General features: G+C 34.1%; 1 protein-coding gene across 2 annotated transcripts in view; it reads right to left on the reverse strand.

Moving 5' to 3' along the window:
- LOC128223140 (hemicentin-2-like) overlaps positions 1–21,575 on the reverse strand; it is a 53,477-nt gene extending 31,902 nt beyond the window's left edge. The window contains exons 1-3 of one of the 2 annotated variants that reach the window (XM_052932422.1): positions 21,465–21,575; positions 7,884–7,935; positions 1,955–2,248 (exon numbers count right to left, since the gene is read on the reverse strand). In XM_052932422.1, coding sequence (XP_052788382.1) covers positions 1,955–2,248; positions 7,884–7,935; positions 21,465–21,488 — 370 coding nt within the window. In that variant the 5' untranslated portion in view covers positions 21,489–21,575. The remainder of the gene's footprint in view (positions 1–1,954; positions 2,249–7,883; positions 7,936–21,464) is intronic. The other variant, XM_052932423.1, reaches the window with a different exon arrangement.
- Positions 21,576–22,392: the final 817 nt, after the last annotated feature.

The raw sequence follows: 22,392 nt of genomic DNA on the forward strand, positions 1-22,392 counted from the left end.
AAACTTATAACTGATTTGAGCCTATATATTGCATTGTCTTCATTATGCACCTCAATGTTTTCATGTTGTACATACATTTGAGCTGATAAAAGTATTGAATTGACTTGATTTTACTTACTGTAACGGACTAAAGTACGGCTGCGTCAACCAATGATAGTGTAAAGACTCGTTCGTAAGACATTATCATATCAACTACCTCTTTGAAGTTAACACATTTTAATGAAGCAATCGTTAACACTTTAACATGTAAGCGCACCAATTAATGTAACCCAAGGTTTTATTAAAACACCATTTTATGTCTTTATATCAGCGACACTAATATGACAACAAACGTTGTGTGTACCCAAAGAAGACAAACAAATGGGTTTTAATAGAGCAATATGTAAATTACAAATCGTTTAAAACCCTAAACACGAGCTTCTGAACTTAGTATGATGTAACCGTACGGGAGAAGATCGCTTGCGCCCAATTGTTGCATCATTGTTTGACAACGCCGAACGGAAAACCTATAAGGTTATTTTGAAATAGTATTATGCAATAATTCATTATTATATTGCTTGTCCCTATAATTTTGTGCCAACTACGCATTGACACAACTAGCGCGATTTATAGATATACAAACCTCGACTGTCAGCACAATATGCGATCAGTTTGGAGGCCTGTATGCGTTTCCATATTATACAAAGAAAAGTAAATTAAAACTCATTATTAAGACATTGTTGTTTAATTGGATACACCTTTAAATTGTTTGTTACCCGGACGTCTTTTAAGCATAACATAGCAATACACCAGAGCACACTCGCAATGAATATATATGCGAAAAGCTACAGAAACATGCACAGTAGCAAAAACATAAACCCGGTTTAGTGGCAATGGGCAAACGCCAAAGACATAGAACACAAAATCACAAACAAGAAACATAGAACAGCACAAAAATCTACTAACAGCACAGTGCATAAATACTATATATATATATAAATAATTGGTATGTTTATAAAGAATTGTTAGGTACCGCCTTGGAACGGTCAGTAAAATGTAAATTTATTGGGGGTTTTAACCAGTTTATGTGCACAAACCTCACTCTTATCCCAACAATTCTTAATAAAGATAAAACGCAAAATGTAAATCTTATCAAAGTATGCATTAACTTGAACTCGAGTGTACATGAACTTACATATTGAAGTTATGTTTTTCATTGATCAATTGTATATGATACATACAAAGACACTGTTTCTTACCGTTAATGTGTTCACTTCTACTTTCGAAGAAAATGTCCCGTCACATTGTTCTTTTGTTTAATCTTTTTTAAGTTTAATTAAACCATTTTAGAACGCATTGCATACCATAATGAGTTTGAATGTACTTTCGTTAACGTTCGTTTAACTTTCGTTAACGTGTATTTTCATTATCTGATAGATATGTTCATAGTGTAAATATTCAAATTGATGCCTGAATCGGTTATTTTAAACATGATTATATTTGAATATCGACATAATTAAAACTTTGTGCGTGAAGTTGGCAGCGCAGCATCGCAACACCGCAGCACCGTAGTGATATCACCGCAGCCACGGTGCTAGCACTGAATCACCGGAATCTTACCAAAGCATATTTATAAGTGATATTATAGTGTAGCATAGGAGTTGCTCTTGGTCATGGCATAGGTCACTGAACTGCGATTTTGGGCGGTGCTGCGGTGTTGCGATGCTGCGGTGCTAACTTCACGCACATATTAAAACTTACAATTTTCAATAACAATATTAACATTATTCAAAATGTTCAGTTAAACAACTGTGCATGCAACACATCCTCTACTGTTTTATTTGTCAAAGAATGATATTTTCATGTGATAGAATCTTCTTTATCTTAAGCTACTTTATCAATAAAATACCATTTATTAAGAAGTTGGTTACTTATAGAATTGCTTAACGGGGCATAGAAATACATATAAAGTTACCTGCGTATGTGATTCGTATTTTCTGCGAGTGAAGGCAAGAATAATAGCCTTCGTCGTTCACCTCAAATCTTTTCACCGTTAAGGTGAATATGTTGTATCCAACAGGCGCTGTATTTATGTTCACAACAAACTTGTTTGAATTCGATGTAATACAATAAATTTGGTTGCATTGTCCCACATAGTTGTTGTTTTTATTAAACACAATCAAAACATCATTCTCACTCGTGTTGCAGGTTAACGTTATTTCACCTTGAAGTTGTGCATACGGTTTGTCGGACGTCATCATCAACGCACCTGAATTCGAATAGAACGTTTCAGAGTATCGACACATATCTATGCAATCAATATCAAGTCCTAGATTTGTGTTAAGCTTAGTCAGTTTGTTTAGACCATGTGATAAATTGCGTCATAAATGCTACGTCGGAAGGCAATATTTTGCTTCTATTGAAGACTTTAAACAAAGATAACTTCACTTTTTCTTCACCATTTTAAATGAAACGTAGCGCAGTCTATGCCGCTTACAGAGGCACGCATTCCGTCTTTTACTAGAGTTTGATTGAGAGTTTAGTTTCTTCAAACACTTAGACAAACCTTTTTACAAAAACATTATTTTGAAAACTGGTTTGTCGAAGTGTTTGAAAAAACTAATCACATTATCAAACTCCGGAAATAAAACGAAGGCGGGCCCTTTAAGCGGCATATACTGCTCTTTGTTTCATTTAAAATGGTGTAATACACGAAGAGTTATCTTTTGTTTAAGTTTTCATTTTAAGCAAAATGTTGTCTCCGAAGTAGCATATATGACGTATTTTTTCACGTGGTATACACACATTGTCTGACAGTCTCAACTCATCATACCAAAAATATTTTATTGTTACTACCTTTGTGTCAGTCAAATATACAGAACAAAAGTTATTTGTTTGAGAAATAGATATTCAACAAAGTTTGAAGAAGACTTTAGAAGTTACTAAACTTAAACTTGTTTACAGTTATTTAGTTGGTAAAAGACCCATGTTAAACTTCCAAGACCCGTAAACAAATTGGATATTGTGAAGTATGTTGATAAGAATTTTAAATGTAACATATGTGTAATTGGCATTATTCAGGCAATCAATTTATGTAGAAATCAAAAGTACAAAGTTAACAATTACAGGTAATGAAGGCCTAAAACTTTGTTAAAAAATGTATATTAGCATTGCAAAGATTGGACATTTTTGGTATTTCCTGTTCAGTAACACTTGTTTCTCCACAGGATTTGTGGGTAAATCTTTAACTAACCCCAGTTCGCGTTCATTCTCACAGAGTTTATTCTAATTAACAAAAATATTTGAATACGGAACTCAAACTCTGTAACGCCTAAGTTGATGGGTCGTAGAACCCAAACTCTGTAACGCCTTAGTTGATTGGTCGAAATGGTCGTAAAACTCAAGGCCAAATGAATTATCTCGACTTCTTGTGCATTTATGATCCTTCGGCTAGACATTTCCCTTAGTAATTTGTTCTGAAATACAGACACTTATTTAAGGTAGATTGCAATGAAGACGTGACAATGTTGAGCGTTATTATTGAAAACTTGGTGGAGAACAGTGTCCGGGGAGTTTTGACAGGTGTTTAAAGATTTTGTCATTAGAAAAGCTGTTGACGGAAATAATACATGTAGTTACACAAACTAGGAGTCAATGTCGTTCGATTGTTTATTATTAAAATTGTTGCGCCAAATTGGGGTGCCAAAGGGGGCAATCAATAAGGCCTAATTTAAGCGTAGTGAGAAGCAGTACCCGGCATTTCCTGAATAAAACCCACTAAATGTGTTTGTGTCATTCTGAATTGAATGCTTACAGAAATGAGCACAAATACGCTCATTCCTGGTAAAAATGGGAAGAATAAAGTGTGTTATGATGGAAATTTTATATTTTGATAGCGAAGGAATATACCACATAAAGGCCGATTTCAATAAAAAAATATATCGATTTCCTTGTTGAAATATAAAAAAAAACACTATTCCATTTTATGCGTTTCTGGGAATTTTGCGTCATTTTTTCCTCTGGAACCCCAACAAACACATACAACCAGACAAGTATGTGTTTGTACGACTTGTCTCACTTGGTAAACGAAATCAACAATTCAAATCAAGGTCAATTTTGTATTCAGGATGTGGACGTCGATTTGCAAATTCCCTTTTTGTATGGTTTCATTCCATCACTTTTAAATCCTTCTTTTTGTTCTTTGAATTCCATTTAGGTTTCCTAACAATGCAATATTCCATATTGCAATTGCTGACAAATACGTTAAGGTCGTAGATGCAGCTAACTTCGTGAGGTGAAGGATATGTTTGAGGCAGATCTGGAGTGTGTTTTGATAGTAAGTTCTTGTAGGTAGCCAACGCTCTGTTGTATGTTTTTGTAGAAGAAGTTGCCAATGCATTGTTGACCAACACGTCTGCAACGGCAATCAAATAATCAAGTTGTTAAAGAGATCGGTTCCAGTACAGGGTCGTTGACCTGACAGCTCTAAAGTGTACCTGGGGCCGTATTCATAAAGCATCTTAAAGTTGCACTCTCACAGATTTACTATTTTTACAACTTTTTTTATTTTTTTGTCTTGGAAACAGCACTTTTTGCGTAAATATCTGCAAACCAGTGATATAAGATTGCTGACAAAAACTCAGATCGTAGATTTTCATATTTCCGTTCGAAAATTAATGTTTTATGGCTTAAACCGTTTTAAGAAAAATGCATAAAACATCATTTTTGAACTTAAATATAAAAATCTGCCATCTATTTTTTGTCAGCGCTCTAAAATAACTGGTTCTTATGGATTTTCGCAAAAATTGGCTCGTTCCCAGACAAAAAATAAAAAAAAGTTGTCAAAACGTTCAATCTGTGAGAGCGCAGCTTTAAGTCATTCCCCTAACTTAAATCGATTTTCAAATAGTCAAATCGAAAAAAATGTATCATTGGTGTTTTACATATAAACATGTGTTTTCAATAAAGTCAATGAAATGTATTTTGGAGATTCTAGATTTTGTTTCATATGACTTAAGAGATACTTAAATTATGAATGTCACTTAAGTTTAAAAATGCTCTACCGGGTACTACTAGCTCAAACGCGAAATTCAAAAGACCTATTAGACTTTGAAATTCCCGTACTGTAGCTTTCTTCTTGCGTTTCATGTGAGAGAGACAAATACGGCTAGTTTTTACCTTTTCCATTGTCTTTTAACCATAGCAATATATTTGAGTGCGATTCCAACGAATGGCATTGTCGTATCAGGTAAATAAGGTTTTTCCAACTTTATTGGAACTCCCATATCTGACGCAAGTTAAAAGAATGAATTCAGTTGGAAAAAGCAGTGGTTGTATGAAGGTTTGGAAACAAAGAGGAAGTCATCTTAAATGTGAGTTCAACCGGAAGTACCAAGTGTTTTCGTGGCTATCCATTCAAAAGCTGACGAAAACGTTCGAAGATGTAACATGAGAGACTAAGGCCCATTGAAAGAGTTTTGTCAACATAAAAACTCCCTTCAAATAAAATACCAAGCAGTATCGAGAAGACGGATGGATAGGTACGAGTCTAAATATTATTTTCTGTGTCAGTTTAAGTCATGTAACAGCCCTGTCCAAAGTGTTTCACTAGAGCTTCCGCATTATCAAAGGAATTGTAGTAGACGGCAAATTTGTCCCTAGGAATACCATTTTTGACCGAAGCTCCGTCTGGAAAGGAAAGGTGGTGAATGAATCTATATCGTCCAGATGTTAAGGCTCTACTACGGTAAAAGAAACATATAAATGTGCTATAGGTTTAGATGTAAATTGGCCAGCAATTCTACCAGCCTCTAATTCTTCCTGGAGTGTTTGTCTGACATGGCATTTGTTTTCGAAGCTGATAGTAAATTACTCACAGGCTGCTTTTTGAGTACTCCAATGAACGGGATGATGAAGCATTTCGAAAAGCCTGTTTTAAGAATATCTGATAGTTGTGCAGCATAGCCTTTCAGCCAATATCGTAGACGGTTGAAGCGAATGGTGGTAAGAAGGAGGTAACGATATCTTTATTTGTGGAATGTTGGTTTTGGTCGGTTTGTTTGAAGCCAGATGGCTTTGAAATTGGTACTGGTTGTGAACTGGCGGCTTCTGTTTTTTCTTTGTTAACACACATGCGTTAAGGACGTGGTCCCCAGACCTACCAGTTTTGTGCGTTCCGGTTTCGTAAGCTACTGCAAGTGGCATTGTTGAACTGGTAACATTGTCTGCCCCCTCGGTCATGAAAGGTGCCTTTGGATGATGGGGAGCGGAAACGATTACAAAGACCTGCAGCTAATGCCTTATTGTAAAGTTCCGCTTTTGGAAGGTCCCATGAATGGCGAAGACGGTTGTCTTCACGAGCTTTCCTAAAGCTTACATCATATTGTAAAACAGCATAAGGGCCAACCTGTTTGGCCAGGTCTTGTATGGTAGAAGCGTACTTCATCGAGGAAGCTGTTTAACCAGTGTTCTTCTCAGTATAAACACCCACAAAAATGGTGATGGCCTTTTGCCCACCAATAGATTGTACATGTATCTCCTCTTGTTCGGCTTTATGGAAGGAGATGGTTCCATCGCTGGCGCATCGAAAGGTGGCCAGATTCGTTACCTTTGAGAAAATTAGTTCCCCGAAAAACATGAACTGCTTGCCCCAGATATTGGCCTTCAACTTGGAATGCACAATCGCATTTATAGAAATACCTTGTGCATCCGATGAAGTTGAGAGGGCATTTGGAGCGGGAATGGAGCTTGTTGAATCAAATGACGTATTGTCTGGATTGCAAGCAGTAGCAGTGAAACCGGCTGAAGTTCGGATGGATGTACCGGATGTATCGGATGTAGATTGTCGGGATCCATGGGCACTGGGAAGTGTGTAGTTGTCGTTCCCGGAGGCTTGATGACGCCCTTCTCAAGAAGCGACATAACTACCGATTCGGTGACGACCGGCGCCACTTTAGCCACTATCTCGTTTAGGGACGGAATGTCAGCCGCCGTGCGCTTCCTTTTGCTTATGACTCATATTATGCACAAGGATTATGGTTCCTGTGCACAGCACTTCCTCTCATTGTCATAAATCTATCTGCCACATTTTCAATCGCATCAGTAGTTTTGAAGTTACTCTCCGAACAAGGGTGCGACGGACGGACGAAAGGACGGAAGGACAACAGACGGACGGAGGGACGGACAAAGCGGCAACTATATGCACTCCCTTCAGAGAATATACGAACATCGCGTTATTACGCGATATTATTTTAATCATTTAATGTTTTAAATAACGGAAACCTGGGGTGATACGGAATACATTTATAAATCAGGAATATATATTTAAAGACCTACACCGAAACCAAATAGAAATGTTTCTTTTGAGAACCTTTTTTCCATTTCTTGTCATTTTATCATATCTATATGTGTAGCTGTTTGTAAATTATATTCATGTAATAAATACTTTTAGGTAAATTATATGAAAATCACAAGACATAATTGAAATACAGCACGGACGAAAATTAGATTTTACTTTCAGCGTTGGCATCGACGCGAGATGCGTACAAACAATAAACATTATACTATCTTCACATGTGGGTCTGACTTATCATAATAGTAACTCTAGTTTTTGTAAGAGATTGAGAAAGAATTTAATGAAAGTTAAACCGAATAAAACAATTATGTTTATGTACCTTCAAGTCAGTCACTATAATGCATGAAGGCCCTCAGTGATCTTTACATTTTCTTAAAGAATATAAGTTAAATGAATGTGGTTCATAAATGAGTGTGGTTCATAAATGAGTGTGGTTTATAAATGAGTGTGGTTCATTAATGAGTGTGGTTCATTTATGATTGTCGTTCATATAGTTGTACCATACATAAATAAATGTAAAGAAGAATACAGTCAAAACATATGATATTACCTTGCGTACCGGCAATCGTCAGCAGTAAGTGAAGGACGTTCCATCCGACGACCTAAAATGATAATTGAAATACTTTAAATTAAAGCGGGGCTTAGATTATATACCGAGAGAGAACATATATTGTTGTAATGGGACCATTTCACAGATTTCATGCAAGACACTTTTTAGTGATATAATGAAACGACTTCTGTGAAAAAATGTTTATTACATTAAGCATATAAGTTTCGTGTCTCATTGAACATTTTATGAGTCTTTGCCTTGGTATCTTTATGGAAGTCTTTTTTTTCTTCAATGCATATGTTTTGTCTTGAACTTAGCTGTTTGTATCAAACACTTTGAGTCACAAATTTTAAAGCCGAACTTTGTCTGCAAAACCCCCATAACAATACAGCTTTCATGTCAGTTTGACGCATATAACACGATTATGAAACTATTGTAATTCCTTAGCCTATCAAGTGCTAAATAATTCACTAGAATAGCTGTTATGAGTACATCGAATCAAAGTTACCCGCTTCTGACTATACTTTGGACAAGGGGAAACAATGACCAGCTGTTCATTTCCAAGGGTCATTAATTGTCCAATGTCTCCAGATATGGTTTCAACTTAGCCCATCAAGCGTCCCATTATCAATTTGCGATAATGGCCATGTCCATCTATAGCCAGTTTTCATGAACTGTTTAATAATTTCAATGCAGGAAATATCAATAGTATTGTTACTTCATTCCTGATTGAAGCACACCCACAGCAAATACACATAAACTCCGGTGTCGTACTGCAAGTACAATTATGACTTATAACTACAAATAATGTCTATACCAGCCAGATCAGTTTTCTATCAACTACAATTAGCACATCCAGAACAACACATTTTCGACCACAACCTATTTTCGACCAACCCCTGAAAATAGGTAAAACACTTCTTTTTTGCGTCACTTCCGGTAAAAATAAGCTCCAATTTTTGAAAATAACAGTAGACTGTCAGAAAACTTCATTTGAAAAAGAATAGGAATGCTAGTGTTAAAAAAACTTCAGTTTTACTTGAAACAACACCAATTAGGCATTTTTAATTAATGCCAAATTAAACCCTTCATTTAGAATGATTTCACATGTAAAATACTTCTTTAAAAGCATGTTGTTTTTGTTTGCCAGATTTTACATATCTACCAAAGTCAAAAACCTATACCCTATCGTTTTCTAAGTATAGTGCACAACATTAAAAGTGCATCAAAATATGGTATATTGCTAATATTATATTATCAACTATAAAGTGACTGTATGGCAAATATATAAACATTTAATAACTTAAAAAAATACTCCAACAGTTAAAACAAGTTATACAAATTAAATGAAAAATATTGTGCAAACACTTTTGTTGTGAAGTATAGTTAAAGTTCATGGTCGAAAACAGGTTGTATCTAGGTCAAATACAACATGAGACAGACGCCATTTTGGATTCAAAATGTAAACAACAGACGATTGAAACATATTTTTTTTCAAAGATGAATGATTGCTTTAAATGATACACACAAACCATTATCTTTTATTATCACTTATTTATGATTGAAATGTAAATAATCCTTAGGCGGTCGAAAACAGGTTGTTCCGGGATATAGGAAATAATACAATCCAAATTACAGGGACAAGCCTAGTAGCAAAATCATGGCGATTGCGCTGTTACAGGCACAATGTCAAGGAAGAACAGACACTAAACGAGATACAAAACACGTTTGAAAACAGCACAGACAGAATGCCTACACATGTACATCATTATTAGCAATTGTTGGAGTAACTGCATTTTAACAGTCAGCGAGACAGTATCTTTATGGACGTTTATAAGCAAAAAGGCATACGGGAAACTGGCTTTTATTATTATTATTGAAAGAATATTAATAGACAATTTGTTAATGTTTATAATTAGAATAATTCACCAACCAATGGAAAAAGATTAACACTATAAATGAAATAAACACGTAGTAGGTCAAAATATATTACATTATTTGATATTCTGTTCATAGCTGGAAACATAGATCTATTTCAAGATTGATATATGCACATGATACCAGATACTAAAAAAATATGCATAACAGCAAGTTATTCTGTCCAACCCCAACCGTGAAATTGGCAGGAAAGAGTAGGGGTATGTATTGAAATGTATTTTCAGAAAATCATATTGCAAAAAAACCCCTCTCCTGTAGGGAGGGAGCAGTTGCCTTCAGTCTAAAACGTCATTTTAAATAAGTGCCATATTTTGGCGACCACTTTCATAATATTGGCTATTTTGGATGATAGGAAATGCAGAACATACATCTATGATCTGGATATTTTCCTTTTACATTTCCAATATAAATTTTAACCACACTATGCCTTTGATATGCTGACATTAAAATGCAGTTGGCGGCCGTGTTGAAAATGGCCACCATGATGGTATCACTTAGCTTACTTTTTCTCTGATAACAGACATTGGAAAATTGTCTGGCGAAGCCAGGAGTTGATATATAGTGCTATGGTCACGAGTGATAAAAAAAAAGCACATAACGCTTTGTATAAACATTTATTAAATATAATTATTTCCGTTTCAAAATTGGCGAATTGTCGTCTGCTTGTGAGTTAGTTGTCGATTGGCGTATTAATATTGGCGGGAAGGTACGGGGTCCTCGTGCAGGGGTAGTATATAAGGTGTCGTCGGCGTGTTTGCGCCATTCGAGGATTTGTCTTTGGCAGCAAGAGACGGGTTTTTTAGAATGTCGTAGCCCCTCCCCCCCCCGCCCCTTATATGTTTTGTTTTTTAGGTCAATTATTATCAAAAATAGTTTAGAGTTGTTTTTCCTCACAGAAAGTTGATCTTAAATTCTGTTGAAGTAGGAAAATGATATTTCTGGTCTTACATTACAAGAATTCTTATACTAGTGTAAAGTTTCGTTTCAGTTAGAAGCCTTTGGTGTTCCTGTCTCATCTCAGTGTTACCGAGTTACGTGACGTCTTTCGAATGAACGTTTCCTTGAAAGTTTCCTGGATTATGACAACTACCTGGGACGGAGGCGTTGACTACCATCCAGAATAATCTACTATACACCTACGTTGAAATTGAAATGTTCGATATTTGCTGCCAATAACAAGCCTATACTCCTACTTTTTGTTGTTTTTTATTAATCTACAGATTAATTCTATGTAGTTTACGATGTCTGGTATATTTGACTATTTTGATTAGGAAATAATTGTTTTACTCACGATTTGAGTGAGTAATAAACTTTTATTTACGATTTAAAGTTCCATATAATCGTATAAGTTAATGTACAGAACTTACTAAATAAGCGTAATTATAGTATTTCTTAATTACATTTTTCGCCATTTACTGAAAGAAAAATTTGACAATTCAAAAGCATAAAAGGTGTGGATGAATAGTGGATTTAAAACGGTTTTCCAAGTGTTCGAGTTTTTCAAAGTATTCAATCAATCTCGCGTCAGAGATCAGTCTGTCTCGCTAAGACGTGTGTTCTTCCTGCTGATTGGTGGGGACAAAGCTTTGTTGTTGACTTTTTACCCACTGTGGTATTTTTATTTGTGTATTCGAACTTTTTCTTCTCTCTTGTTCGTTAATAAGTAAGTTGGTGTAGGAATTTTGTGTATTTAGAGGAAGATCGTAATACAAAGTCAGACTGATAATAAATATATAACATCGAATTTATGTTCGAGCTTCTGTTTTCGGTCGTAGTGACTTTGTACGAAAGGAAACATTCGAGCAGTCAGCTTCTAGATCACGTGTAAAAAAGAGGGCCATGATGGCCCTAGATCGCTCACCTGTAAACCGGCTAAACTGTTGGGCAGGGATAAATTTGACACAAGGTTCAGGATTTGAGTTTTAACAAGGTTTTTCCATATTTGAGCTCTGTAACCTAGTGTTTGACCAAAGATGACTCATATTCCAACTTGAGCTAGAAATCATCGGAACTACCTTTCTGACAAATTTCCAGGATATTTGGGCTGAAAATGTTACCTTTAGAGTGTTAACAAGTTTTTTTTTCTATATTTAGGCTCTGTGACCTAATATTTGACCCCAGATGAATCATATTCGTACTTGAGCTAGATATCAAAGAAACAACATTTCTGACAATTTTACCTCTAGGGTGTCATCAAAGTTTTTCTATATTTGGGCTTTGTGACCTAGGTTTTTCCATATTTTGGCTCTGTGACCTAGTTTTTGTCCCCAGATGACCCATATTAGAATATGATCTAGAAATCATCGAAACTACCTTTCTTACAAATTTCAAGGATATTTGGGCTGAAAATGTTACCTCTAGAATGTATTCAAGGTTTTTCTATATTTGGGCTCTGTGACCTAGTGTTTAATCCCAGATGACCCATATTCGAACTTGAGTTAGAAATCAACGAAACAACCTTTCTGACAAATTTCCTGGATATTTTGACTGAAAATGTTACCTCTTGAGTGTTAACAAGGTTTTTACATATTTGGGCACTCTAGCCTAGTGTTTGATCCCAGATGTCCACATTCGAACTTGAGCTAGAAATCATCGAAACAACCTTTCTGACAATTTCCATGCTGCAAATGGTACCTCTGGAGTTTTCAAAACGTTTTTCTATATTGGGCTCTGTAACCTAGTTTTTGACCCCAGATGATTCATATTCGAACTTGATCTAGAAATCAACGTAACAACATTTCTGACAAATTTCCAGGATATTTGGGCTGAATATGTTATCTCTGGAGTGTTAACAACGTGTTTCCATATTTGGGCTCTGTGACCGAGTTTTGTACCCCAGATGACCAATATTAGAACTTGAGCTAGAAATCATTGAAACTACCTTTCTGACAAATTTCCAGGATATTTGGGCAGAAAATGTTACCTTTATAGTTTTAAGAAGGTTTTTCTATATTTGGGCTCTGTGACCTAGTTTTTGATCCAAAATGACCCATATTCGAACTTGTTCTAGAAATCATCGAAACAACCTTTCTGACAAATTTCCTGGATATTTGGACCTCTAGACTGTTTACAAGGTTTTTCTATATTTAGGCTCTGTGACCTAGTTTTTGACCCCAAATGACCCATATTCGAACTCGTCCGAGTAATTACTGGGACAAACATCCGCGCCAAGTTTCGTGACAATTGAGGCAAAATGTGACCACTAGATTGTTAACAAACTTAATGTGGACGGACGATGGACGACAGACGACAGATGACGGAGGACGGATATTCACCGATACTAATAGCTCACCCTCAGCCTACGGCTAAGGTGAGCTAAAAATGAATAACCATTTCACTTTATTCTTAAGGCCACACCAAATAGATAACGTGTTCATCGGATTTTTTCCAAAAAATAATGGGGCGAGCGAGCAAAATAATAAAAAAAATATTTGTTTTGCATTTAGCAAAAAAAGATGAGCGAGCGAAGAGCGAACAAATATATATAGTCATTTAACTCACTTTTGTTCAAATTTTATTCACTTATTAACTAAAAGATGATTTTGTAAACAGTACAAGGATAACATCCAGTGAAAGAGTGATAACACTAAAAGATAATTCCATACAAATATAAGTTTTGAGATCAAACAAATGCTATTTGAGATCAAGCAAATGTATTTCTTAAAACTATGTCACAGAAAATTCCAGCCAGCGCCAGATTGATTTTAAGCTTTCTCAGAATTTAACGCCTATCTTTTTTAAATTTGCAGATTATCCTTAATTTTTTAGATATCTTGTTCAAATAAAGACAAGTAATAGAAAACATAAATATATATACAAAAGACACTTTTACGTCTTTTGTACTGCAAATACTGATTGTGTCAATTTACATATAAAGCAAAAAAATACTTCAAGAAAATACAAGAATATGCAATATTGTTTCATAGACAAAAACCAATAAGCATAAATATTTAACATTTGAATGATTTCCATATATAGTTTTAATATACACATGAACATCTAAAAAATCTACAAACATTTATTCGCAACACAAAGTGTGATTAATACCTTTTTCCAATCACACAGTCCGACACCATTTTTTTTTAATCCTTTTTGACCAATATTTACAAAATATACGCAATCCGGCTTGTTTGATGTTTTTGTGTGAATGGTAAAACTCATGGGATTGCGTGAAGCAAATATGAATGTCAGTCAGGTTAAATTTTAGCGTCATCCTACTGACCACGAAAATAGACTCATCGGCGACCAAGGCCTCCACCACAAGCACGCCCTCGTTGCCTCATGGGGACAGGAATTTCATGATCCGCTGCGTCGGAGGAATCTGAAATTTTAACAAGCAATATTATACATAAATGTTCATTGTAGTATAAAGTAGTATGCATTACAGAAACAGTTTGATGATAACACAAGAAAGGTGGTGCTCATTTCTTGCCCAAACTTTATTTTACTATTACTGTACATGCATTGCATATGAATTAAATAAACACTATACTCTGATCTGTAGCAAAATAAAAACAAACATGCATAAATCATTAAATGAATATTTTTGAAGGAAACAAATAATACAAAAAAATACATCATATTTGCTATATCAACAGTAAAACAACAAAGAAGTTAAAATACACACCAGAAGTTTTTACCTGGACAGGTGTAGAAGGTATAGATGACCGATTGGAAACTGTCTTTTCACTGTAACGGTCATCCAAATTCCTGTCAAACATGTCCGAACCAAATTCGAACTTTGGATAATCACTGTCATTCACGATAAAATTCAGCACTTCTTGCCCAGTATATATACGTTTACTTTAAGCGGGAGCCAAATTAAAACAAACACATTTGTCCAAAATTTAATCAAACTTTAAATAGTGGTAGAATTGTCATTTGTTGACGTACTTTTCAAGAATCAGGAAGTGAAATAAATGTTTTCATGCTGCCAATTTAGTCTCGATCATCTCTAGAGACGATTGTGTCCGGGCCGATATCGTTCCTTGACTCTAATAAGAGCGGCTGCATGATTGAGACTAGCCGGTGCTTTGATAATTGTCACGCTCGAAAAACGCGGTTATAAGGGAAAAGGCTACATTCTACTAAACAAATTAGCGCTCGTAAAAAATAACATTTTTTTTAAAAAATGGTGCGGGCGCAAGTGATAAAAAAATAAAACTATTTTTCTGAAGAAATAGGTGCGGGAAATCCGATGAACAAATTATTAATTTGGTGTGGCCTTACGGTAAGATATTATGTTCATTTCCACAATTATTTAATTAAAACATACATATCTCCGATCTTTCTATTATAATCAAACTATTGTTTGGATATAATTGGTTATTTCAAAGGAAAGTAATTACAATCAATTTTTAAAGTAGTTCTTCAATTTGTTATTTCACTTCCTTGTTAGGAGTGAACTTTTATCACTGTTGTTATTTCACTTCCTTGTTAGCATTCTTTTATCACTGTTGTTATTTCACTTCCTTGTTAGCAGTGAACTTTTATCACTGTTGTTATTCCACTTCCTTGTTAGCAGTGAACTTTTATCACTGTTGTTGTTTCACTTATAAAACTCCATATTTCTACGAAAAGCATGATAAAAAATAAGTATTAATGACATGGCAATTTAATATCGACGCATTTTTTTTTAAATGTGACTAGCCATGTCCAAATATCATAGCATCCGATTCTGAACGTGCGATGTCGACTAAACGCATGTATCTCCACAGCAAATTAGCTAAGCCTTTAAAACGATCGTTTTGATCAGTCTGTATCGACTATGCATTTTTGATGTTACAAGATACAAGATACAAGAGTCTTTATTTAAAGTTGGGTATGTGTTAACAAGAAACATTAGCTCAATGAGCTATTTTCCAACATGAATAACAGACATACATAACATATCATATAAAAATAACAATGAGCTTGTGACCTGGAAATAAAAGTATATATGTTACTTTGAACACATATTGGAGCATGCATACAAATACAATTAGGAACATTGGATTAGAGCATCGAGAACAGTGATAACACCAAAATGTTTTCCCGGCTGTAGGGCCAGTCCACACGCGCACGGTTCCACTAGCTGGTATATATCACTGTAAAATGGTTAGTTGTTTCATAAGTATAGCTTAAAGGGTAATCACATTGAAGCAGTTAAATTGTAAGTAGCAAAATATACAAGGGAATAACAGCTTTGTACATCGATGTGTAGTTTGTAAAATAACTTATAATTCATCTAGCATGATAGGAAAAATCCTTTAAAAGTATTGCATAGAGGAGGTATGATATGTATCATGTTATTTTGATATTACACCTATCACTGTAAAAGAATGTTAATTGAAAAAAATAAAGTCGTTACACCTAAACAAAATACTTGCCGAAAGAAAAACACAAGTAGTTGTATGTGTTCGACAGATGTTATTTAAATTTGAGCAATCATAATTAGATATTAGCCCATGTAATTTAATTTAATAAATTGTTATTTTAGTAAAAAAAGTCCGCTGAAATCTTTTCTGGTATTTGAATGCCATATCTTTTCCATTTTATTGAAAGGCCACTCTGTGTTAATCCCATATTTCGCTTACGAATACAATTATTATTTGTATCATATGTTCATGCAGTTTTTTAGGCAAGTTATGTGTGTTGACCAAATTGAAACGTGTAAAAACATCGAAAGTATACATTCTGAGTTAACATACGACGTCTGGCAAAATGAGAATAGATCTAGCACAAATTGTATCGAAAATAATGTTGCGTTATACGGTCACGTCAACTCGCTAAGAACCGATATTAAATCTGACAAAATTATTACCGATACCGATAACAACGTAAGCACCATAATAAGCCAAAAATGCTGTCAACTAAATTGCACGAGTGTGTTGGGCGGTAGTCATAATTCGCAGTGTATTAATACAAATATGGAAACAAATGGAAACACATATACTCCAGCAGCCTCTTCTCAAGGTGACACTGTGTTCATGTTTGATAAGAAGGGTGTTCGGTGTGCACACTTAAACGTATGTCATTTGCTTCCGAAACTTGAGGAAATTAAATACCCCCTTTGTCAATCGTATTCGCCAAATATATTAGGTTTATGTGAAACTTTTTTACACGCAGATATCAATGACAATATGCTGCAAGTTAAGAATTACACGTTTGAAAGGAAAGACCGAGAACATAAAAAGGGAGGGGGTATTCTTGTTTACGTGAACAATAATATACAGTACCGTAGACGTCTAGATCTCGAGGTAAATGACATTGAATCGATTTGGCTTGAAATTAATGGTCTATATTGCAAATCGTTCTTAATCAATTTCATTTATCGACCTCCGAACTCCCAACAAAAATGGATTGACTTATATGATAAGCAGTTAGAAATAGCTGATAGTTCTAATATTGGGTTTCATTTAATTGGAGATTTTAGCCGGAAAGTGGCAAATATAACAACACTAAATGGGCAGATCTTACCACGAAGTATGGCTTGGAACAATTAATCAAATCACCAACAAGAATTTCAAAAAATAACTCTACTATAATAGATCATTTATATACGAATATGAGTAATCATGTAACTGAATGGTGTGTGTCTCACTTATCACTAAGTGACCACTTTCCCGTTTGTTTCACACATTCTATTACAGACAAATTACCAAAATTGGCCCCTAATAGCCATACAGTTATACAATATAGATCTTTTAAGAAATTTGAAAAAGAAGCTTTTCAGGCAGAATTGATGTTTTCAGGACTGGATGAAATAGACTCATTGTCAAATTCCAATGATGCACTGAAAAGATTTTATGAAATTCTAAATGGCATTTTATCTAAACATGCACCAGTCAAAGATAAACGTGTGAAACGCGAGAATCAGCCTGATTGGTTTACTGAGGAAATTATATCTATAATAAATCACAGGGATAAATGCCGAAAAACTGGCAACATAGACCAGTATAAAATACTTAGAAATAAAGTAACTTCTATGATAAAGAAAAGTAAAAAGAATTTTTTCAACAATGCAATAAAAGACAATAAAAATCCGACATATTTATGGAAAAATCTAAAAGATATTTCACATTTGAATCAATCAACTGTGACAGCATTACCTCATAAAATGACATTTAATGAATTTCCGGTTGAAGATCCGTCAAATATTGTAAACGAATTAAACAGTCATTTTGTAAGCATTTCAAACATTATAAATAAAACAAAGTTTTTGAATACAAATTTTAGAAACTTAAAACATATTCTAGATACAAAACTAGGTACAAATAGGTTTGAGATTAAACATATTACCCCTTATGAAGTCCATACTATTATTGATAAATTAAATGTTGGAAAGGCCACAGGCATAGATGGAGTAGGCCCCAAAATTTTGAAGCAATGTGGTGATACTATTACACCTTGTATAGCATCAATTATCAACAGTAGTATAGCGCATGGAGTTTTCCCTGATAAACTGAAAGAAGCACGAGTAATACCAATTTTCAAGTCGGGCAACAAAGAGGACCCCAATAATTACCGCCCCATTTCAACAATTCAATACTCCCAACTATATCAAAAATCTTTGAAAGGCATATAGCGACACAGGTACAGTTGTACTTTGAGAAAACCGATGTCATACAAAAAACACAATCTGGATTTAGAAAACACCATTCATGTAACACTGCTCTAATAAGACTTATAGATACTTGGCTTAAAGATGTTGACAGTGGTAAACTAGTTGGTGCGATATTTTTGGATTTGAGAAAAGCTTTCGATTTAGTTGATCATGAAATTCTTCTTTATAAATTGAAACTGTATCATTTTTCTGAAATAGCATTGAATTTGTTTAAATCATATCTTGAAAATAGAAACCAAACTGTAAAGATTGGCAAAATTAAATCGCAAAAACTCACTGTTACATCTGGGGTACCCCAGGGTTCCATACTGGTACCCTTGCTTTTTATTTTATACATAAATGATATTGCAGTTATGCATCCAACATTAAATATAGATCTATATGCAGATGACTCAACACTTTATGAATCTGGATATCAGTTGACGGATATTCAAAATAAATTACAACATCATTTAAATTATGTTAATAAGTGGTGTAAACTAAATAATATGTCATTGCATCCTTCCAAGACTAAATGCATGTTAATAGGGTCTGCAAATAAATTAAAAAACACTGGGAATCTTGAACTTTGTATTAATGATGTTCAAATAGTTAATGTTGTTGTGCAAAAGTTATTAGGGTTGTATATAGATAATACACTAAACTGGCATGTGCAAATCGAGTATGTTTGTAAAAATCTGAATAAGAAAATTGCACTTCTAAAAAATATAATATATTTCCTCACACCTGATACAAAACGAATGTTTTACAATGCATATATTCTGCCAAATTTTGATTACGGCTGCTTGGTCTGGGGCAAGGGAACCAATTCATATGTGAATAAAATAAATAACTTACAAAAACGAATTGCAAAAATCATACTTGGTAAATCTAAACGAGATTCATCAACAAATCTATTTAAAGAACTAAAATGGCTAAACTTCTCGGATAGATGTAAATACCACGCAGCAGTATTAGTTTACAAGACGTTGAATAGCATGGCTCCATCATATATGTCAGAATTAGTAACAGTTTCAGACAATAATGTATACATGCTAAGATCAATGGCACAAAAAGATATTGTTTTACAAACTAGACCTCGTACTAATTATATGAAAGCATCGTTTACATATTACAGCAGAATTGTTTGGAATAATATACCTTTGGAAATACGAGAATCAAAAAACTTTAATACGTATAAAATAAAGGTCAAACAGTACCTCATAGGAAACTTGTGATTATACAAATTGTGATGTTTTATTCATAATTATATTTAACTGAGAGTATCTGTCTAATATTGATTCAACATCATCATCATGTCATCATATGCATCATTATCGTCAGCATCAACAGCATACTTATAATCATCATCATCATCGTCATCGTTGTTAGCATCGTCTTCATGTTTGTCTTATGATTATTTGCCATATTTTCATTCTGTTTCAGAGGGCCATATCGAAAATAAGATTCTGTAGTTTTGTACATGATCTTAATATGTCACCTTCTTAAAATAAAGATATTATTATTATTATTATTATTATTATTATTATTATTATTAGCACGGAAATGGAAAAAAAGGTCGACGGCCTTTAGCAGGTAGGTTAGTTTTTAAGAAACAAACAACTCTTTTTTCGCAATATATCTTACTCCTCAGATAATGCAATTAAGTAACTGACAAAGATGTTCAACCAGAATAATGAATTTTGTAGTGCCCAATCTCAATGACAGGGGTACAAAGACTTGCAAGTAAATGATCATGTATAAAAACAAATCCTAGCTTAATTTCAGCTTGTTGACATTATAATATAATTTTATCCTTAAAATATTGAATATTTATACAAAGAGTTTTATCTGTTTATTCAATAACTGTTTCGTTAATGAAATATCATTCAATCTTACCTCTATTGTTGTGTATCATTACATAATTACAAACCTTAATAAGTACATTATCGTGTAAGAATACGTAATAGTTCATATCTCATAGACCTCATAGGCCTCAGGGGAGCTTTTTAAGGCGTGCGCCTCTTGTACAGAAACTAAGAAATATGCTCTAAATATAAACAGTTGTTTATAAAATTGGCTTCAAATTGGCTTCAAATTCAGTCTAACGTCGTGCATTTTTGTGTACTTTATGGATTTGTTTTTATATCATTTTGACATGAAAATTTCAGTTAATCAATTCACCGGGGGATAAAAATGTAATCGCAATTTCACTTTCAGTAAACATAAATATGAAACAAAACAATCAAAAAGTACAGCCGTACATAAAAGTCATCTTAAACCATTATTATAACAGGTCGAATTTTCACGAATATTTGTTTTATCTTGTTATCATAAAATTGTCAAAACGGAAACTTTGCGCAAAAAACCCCAAACAAACTCGGCATAATTTCTGTACATTACCATGTCTGGATAATAAAAACTTTGAAAAAAGTATTGATTTATTGTTATTCAACATGGGAATGTCAGAATATGAGATGTTAAAGTTTCATAAGTATTTAAATGCATATAGTCACACAGATTTTTTACAAAAATAAGAATTTTTCTTAACGCTGCACTCTCACAGATTTACCGTTTTTCCAACTCTTTTATTTTTTGTCTTGGAATTAGCAAATTGTTGCGTAACTATCTGCAAACCAGTGACTAAATACTGTTGGCAAAAGATAAGATCGCAGCTTTTCATATTTTCATTCCGAATGTTTTATGGCTTAAACCGTTACTAACGGTTTAAGAAAAATGCACAAAACATCAATTTAGGAGCGGAAACATGAAATCTGCGGTCTGATCTTTTGTCAGCAATCTTTTATCATTGGTTTGCAAATATTTACGCAAACATTTGCACTTTCAAAGACAAAAAATAAAAAAAAATGTTGTTAAAATGGTCAATCTGTGAGAGTGCAGCTTTAAACACCAAATCATACAAATGTAACATTATAAAACATTCGTAAATCTGTGTGTAAATAATGATTATTAAGTTCATTTACATTTGTCAGATATTCTGAATCTTCTATATTTTAACATGCTATGACAATAATCAGATCAATAAGTCAAAAAAGTACCTTCATAGAAATATCATCCCGCATAGCTTTTCTAATTAATCATAGCGATGTACTTAAGCATCAAGAAAGCAATGAACAGTGTTTGTAAACGGCGTACAATTTTCTAACTTTTAAGTATCGTTCGTATCGAGTGTACTACTAAGGCCGTACCATATTGATTTTGTGTTTGCCGTCAGTTTCCCATTTCAAAACCTTCATACCGGACAGAAATCAAAACCACAGTTAGAAAAAATTACATTGCTATAACTATATTATTACTAGGGATATATTACAGACGTTCGGAAAACCAATCCGATATAATAAAAAAGAATGACCCCCCAATGAATAATGACCTTGGGAGGGGTCATATTTTATAAAGAAAAAATGACCCCCAGACATTATTTTACATATGATTACTGGCACGCCTAGTATATATACCTCCAAGTATATATATTGACTCCCTTTGCCTGAAGATAATTATATACTATTTCTATATAGCACTTTGATCTCCATGATGCTATGGCTATCGTTATTCTAAGTGTGCGTTTTTTTCTACATGTTGGACATTATAAGATACGGGCTTCTTAGGTGACTCGATATAGGATATATGGGGTAAAGGAAACCATATCCGTAACGTATATATGACGTCGACAACCTGTTTACATGTTTAAATGCTTCATTTATTCGTCGGAATATTCATCGGAATCGGAAAAATAGACGCTATTTCGGTACGATATTTTGGTGACCCAATATGGAAAAATAAGGTCTTTCATGTATGAGGTGAGATAAAGACATATATCACGCCTCCAAAATAAATGACACAACGCCGTTGGTCCAGGACTGGTCACAAGGTGACCCCATATAAAAAACTGTGAGCTGTCTATTTACAACAATACTTGGATCTACTTTTAACTTGCCGTTTTACTGAATATATTATATATCTAATTTG

The sequence above is a fragment of the Mya arenaria genome, chromosome 17 (genome assembly GCF_026914265.1).
Source record: "Mya arenaria isolate MELC-2E11 chromosome 17, ASM2691426v1".
Taxonomy (NCBI): Eukaryota; Metazoa; Mollusca; class Bivalvia; order Myida; family Myidae; genus Mya; species Mya arenaria.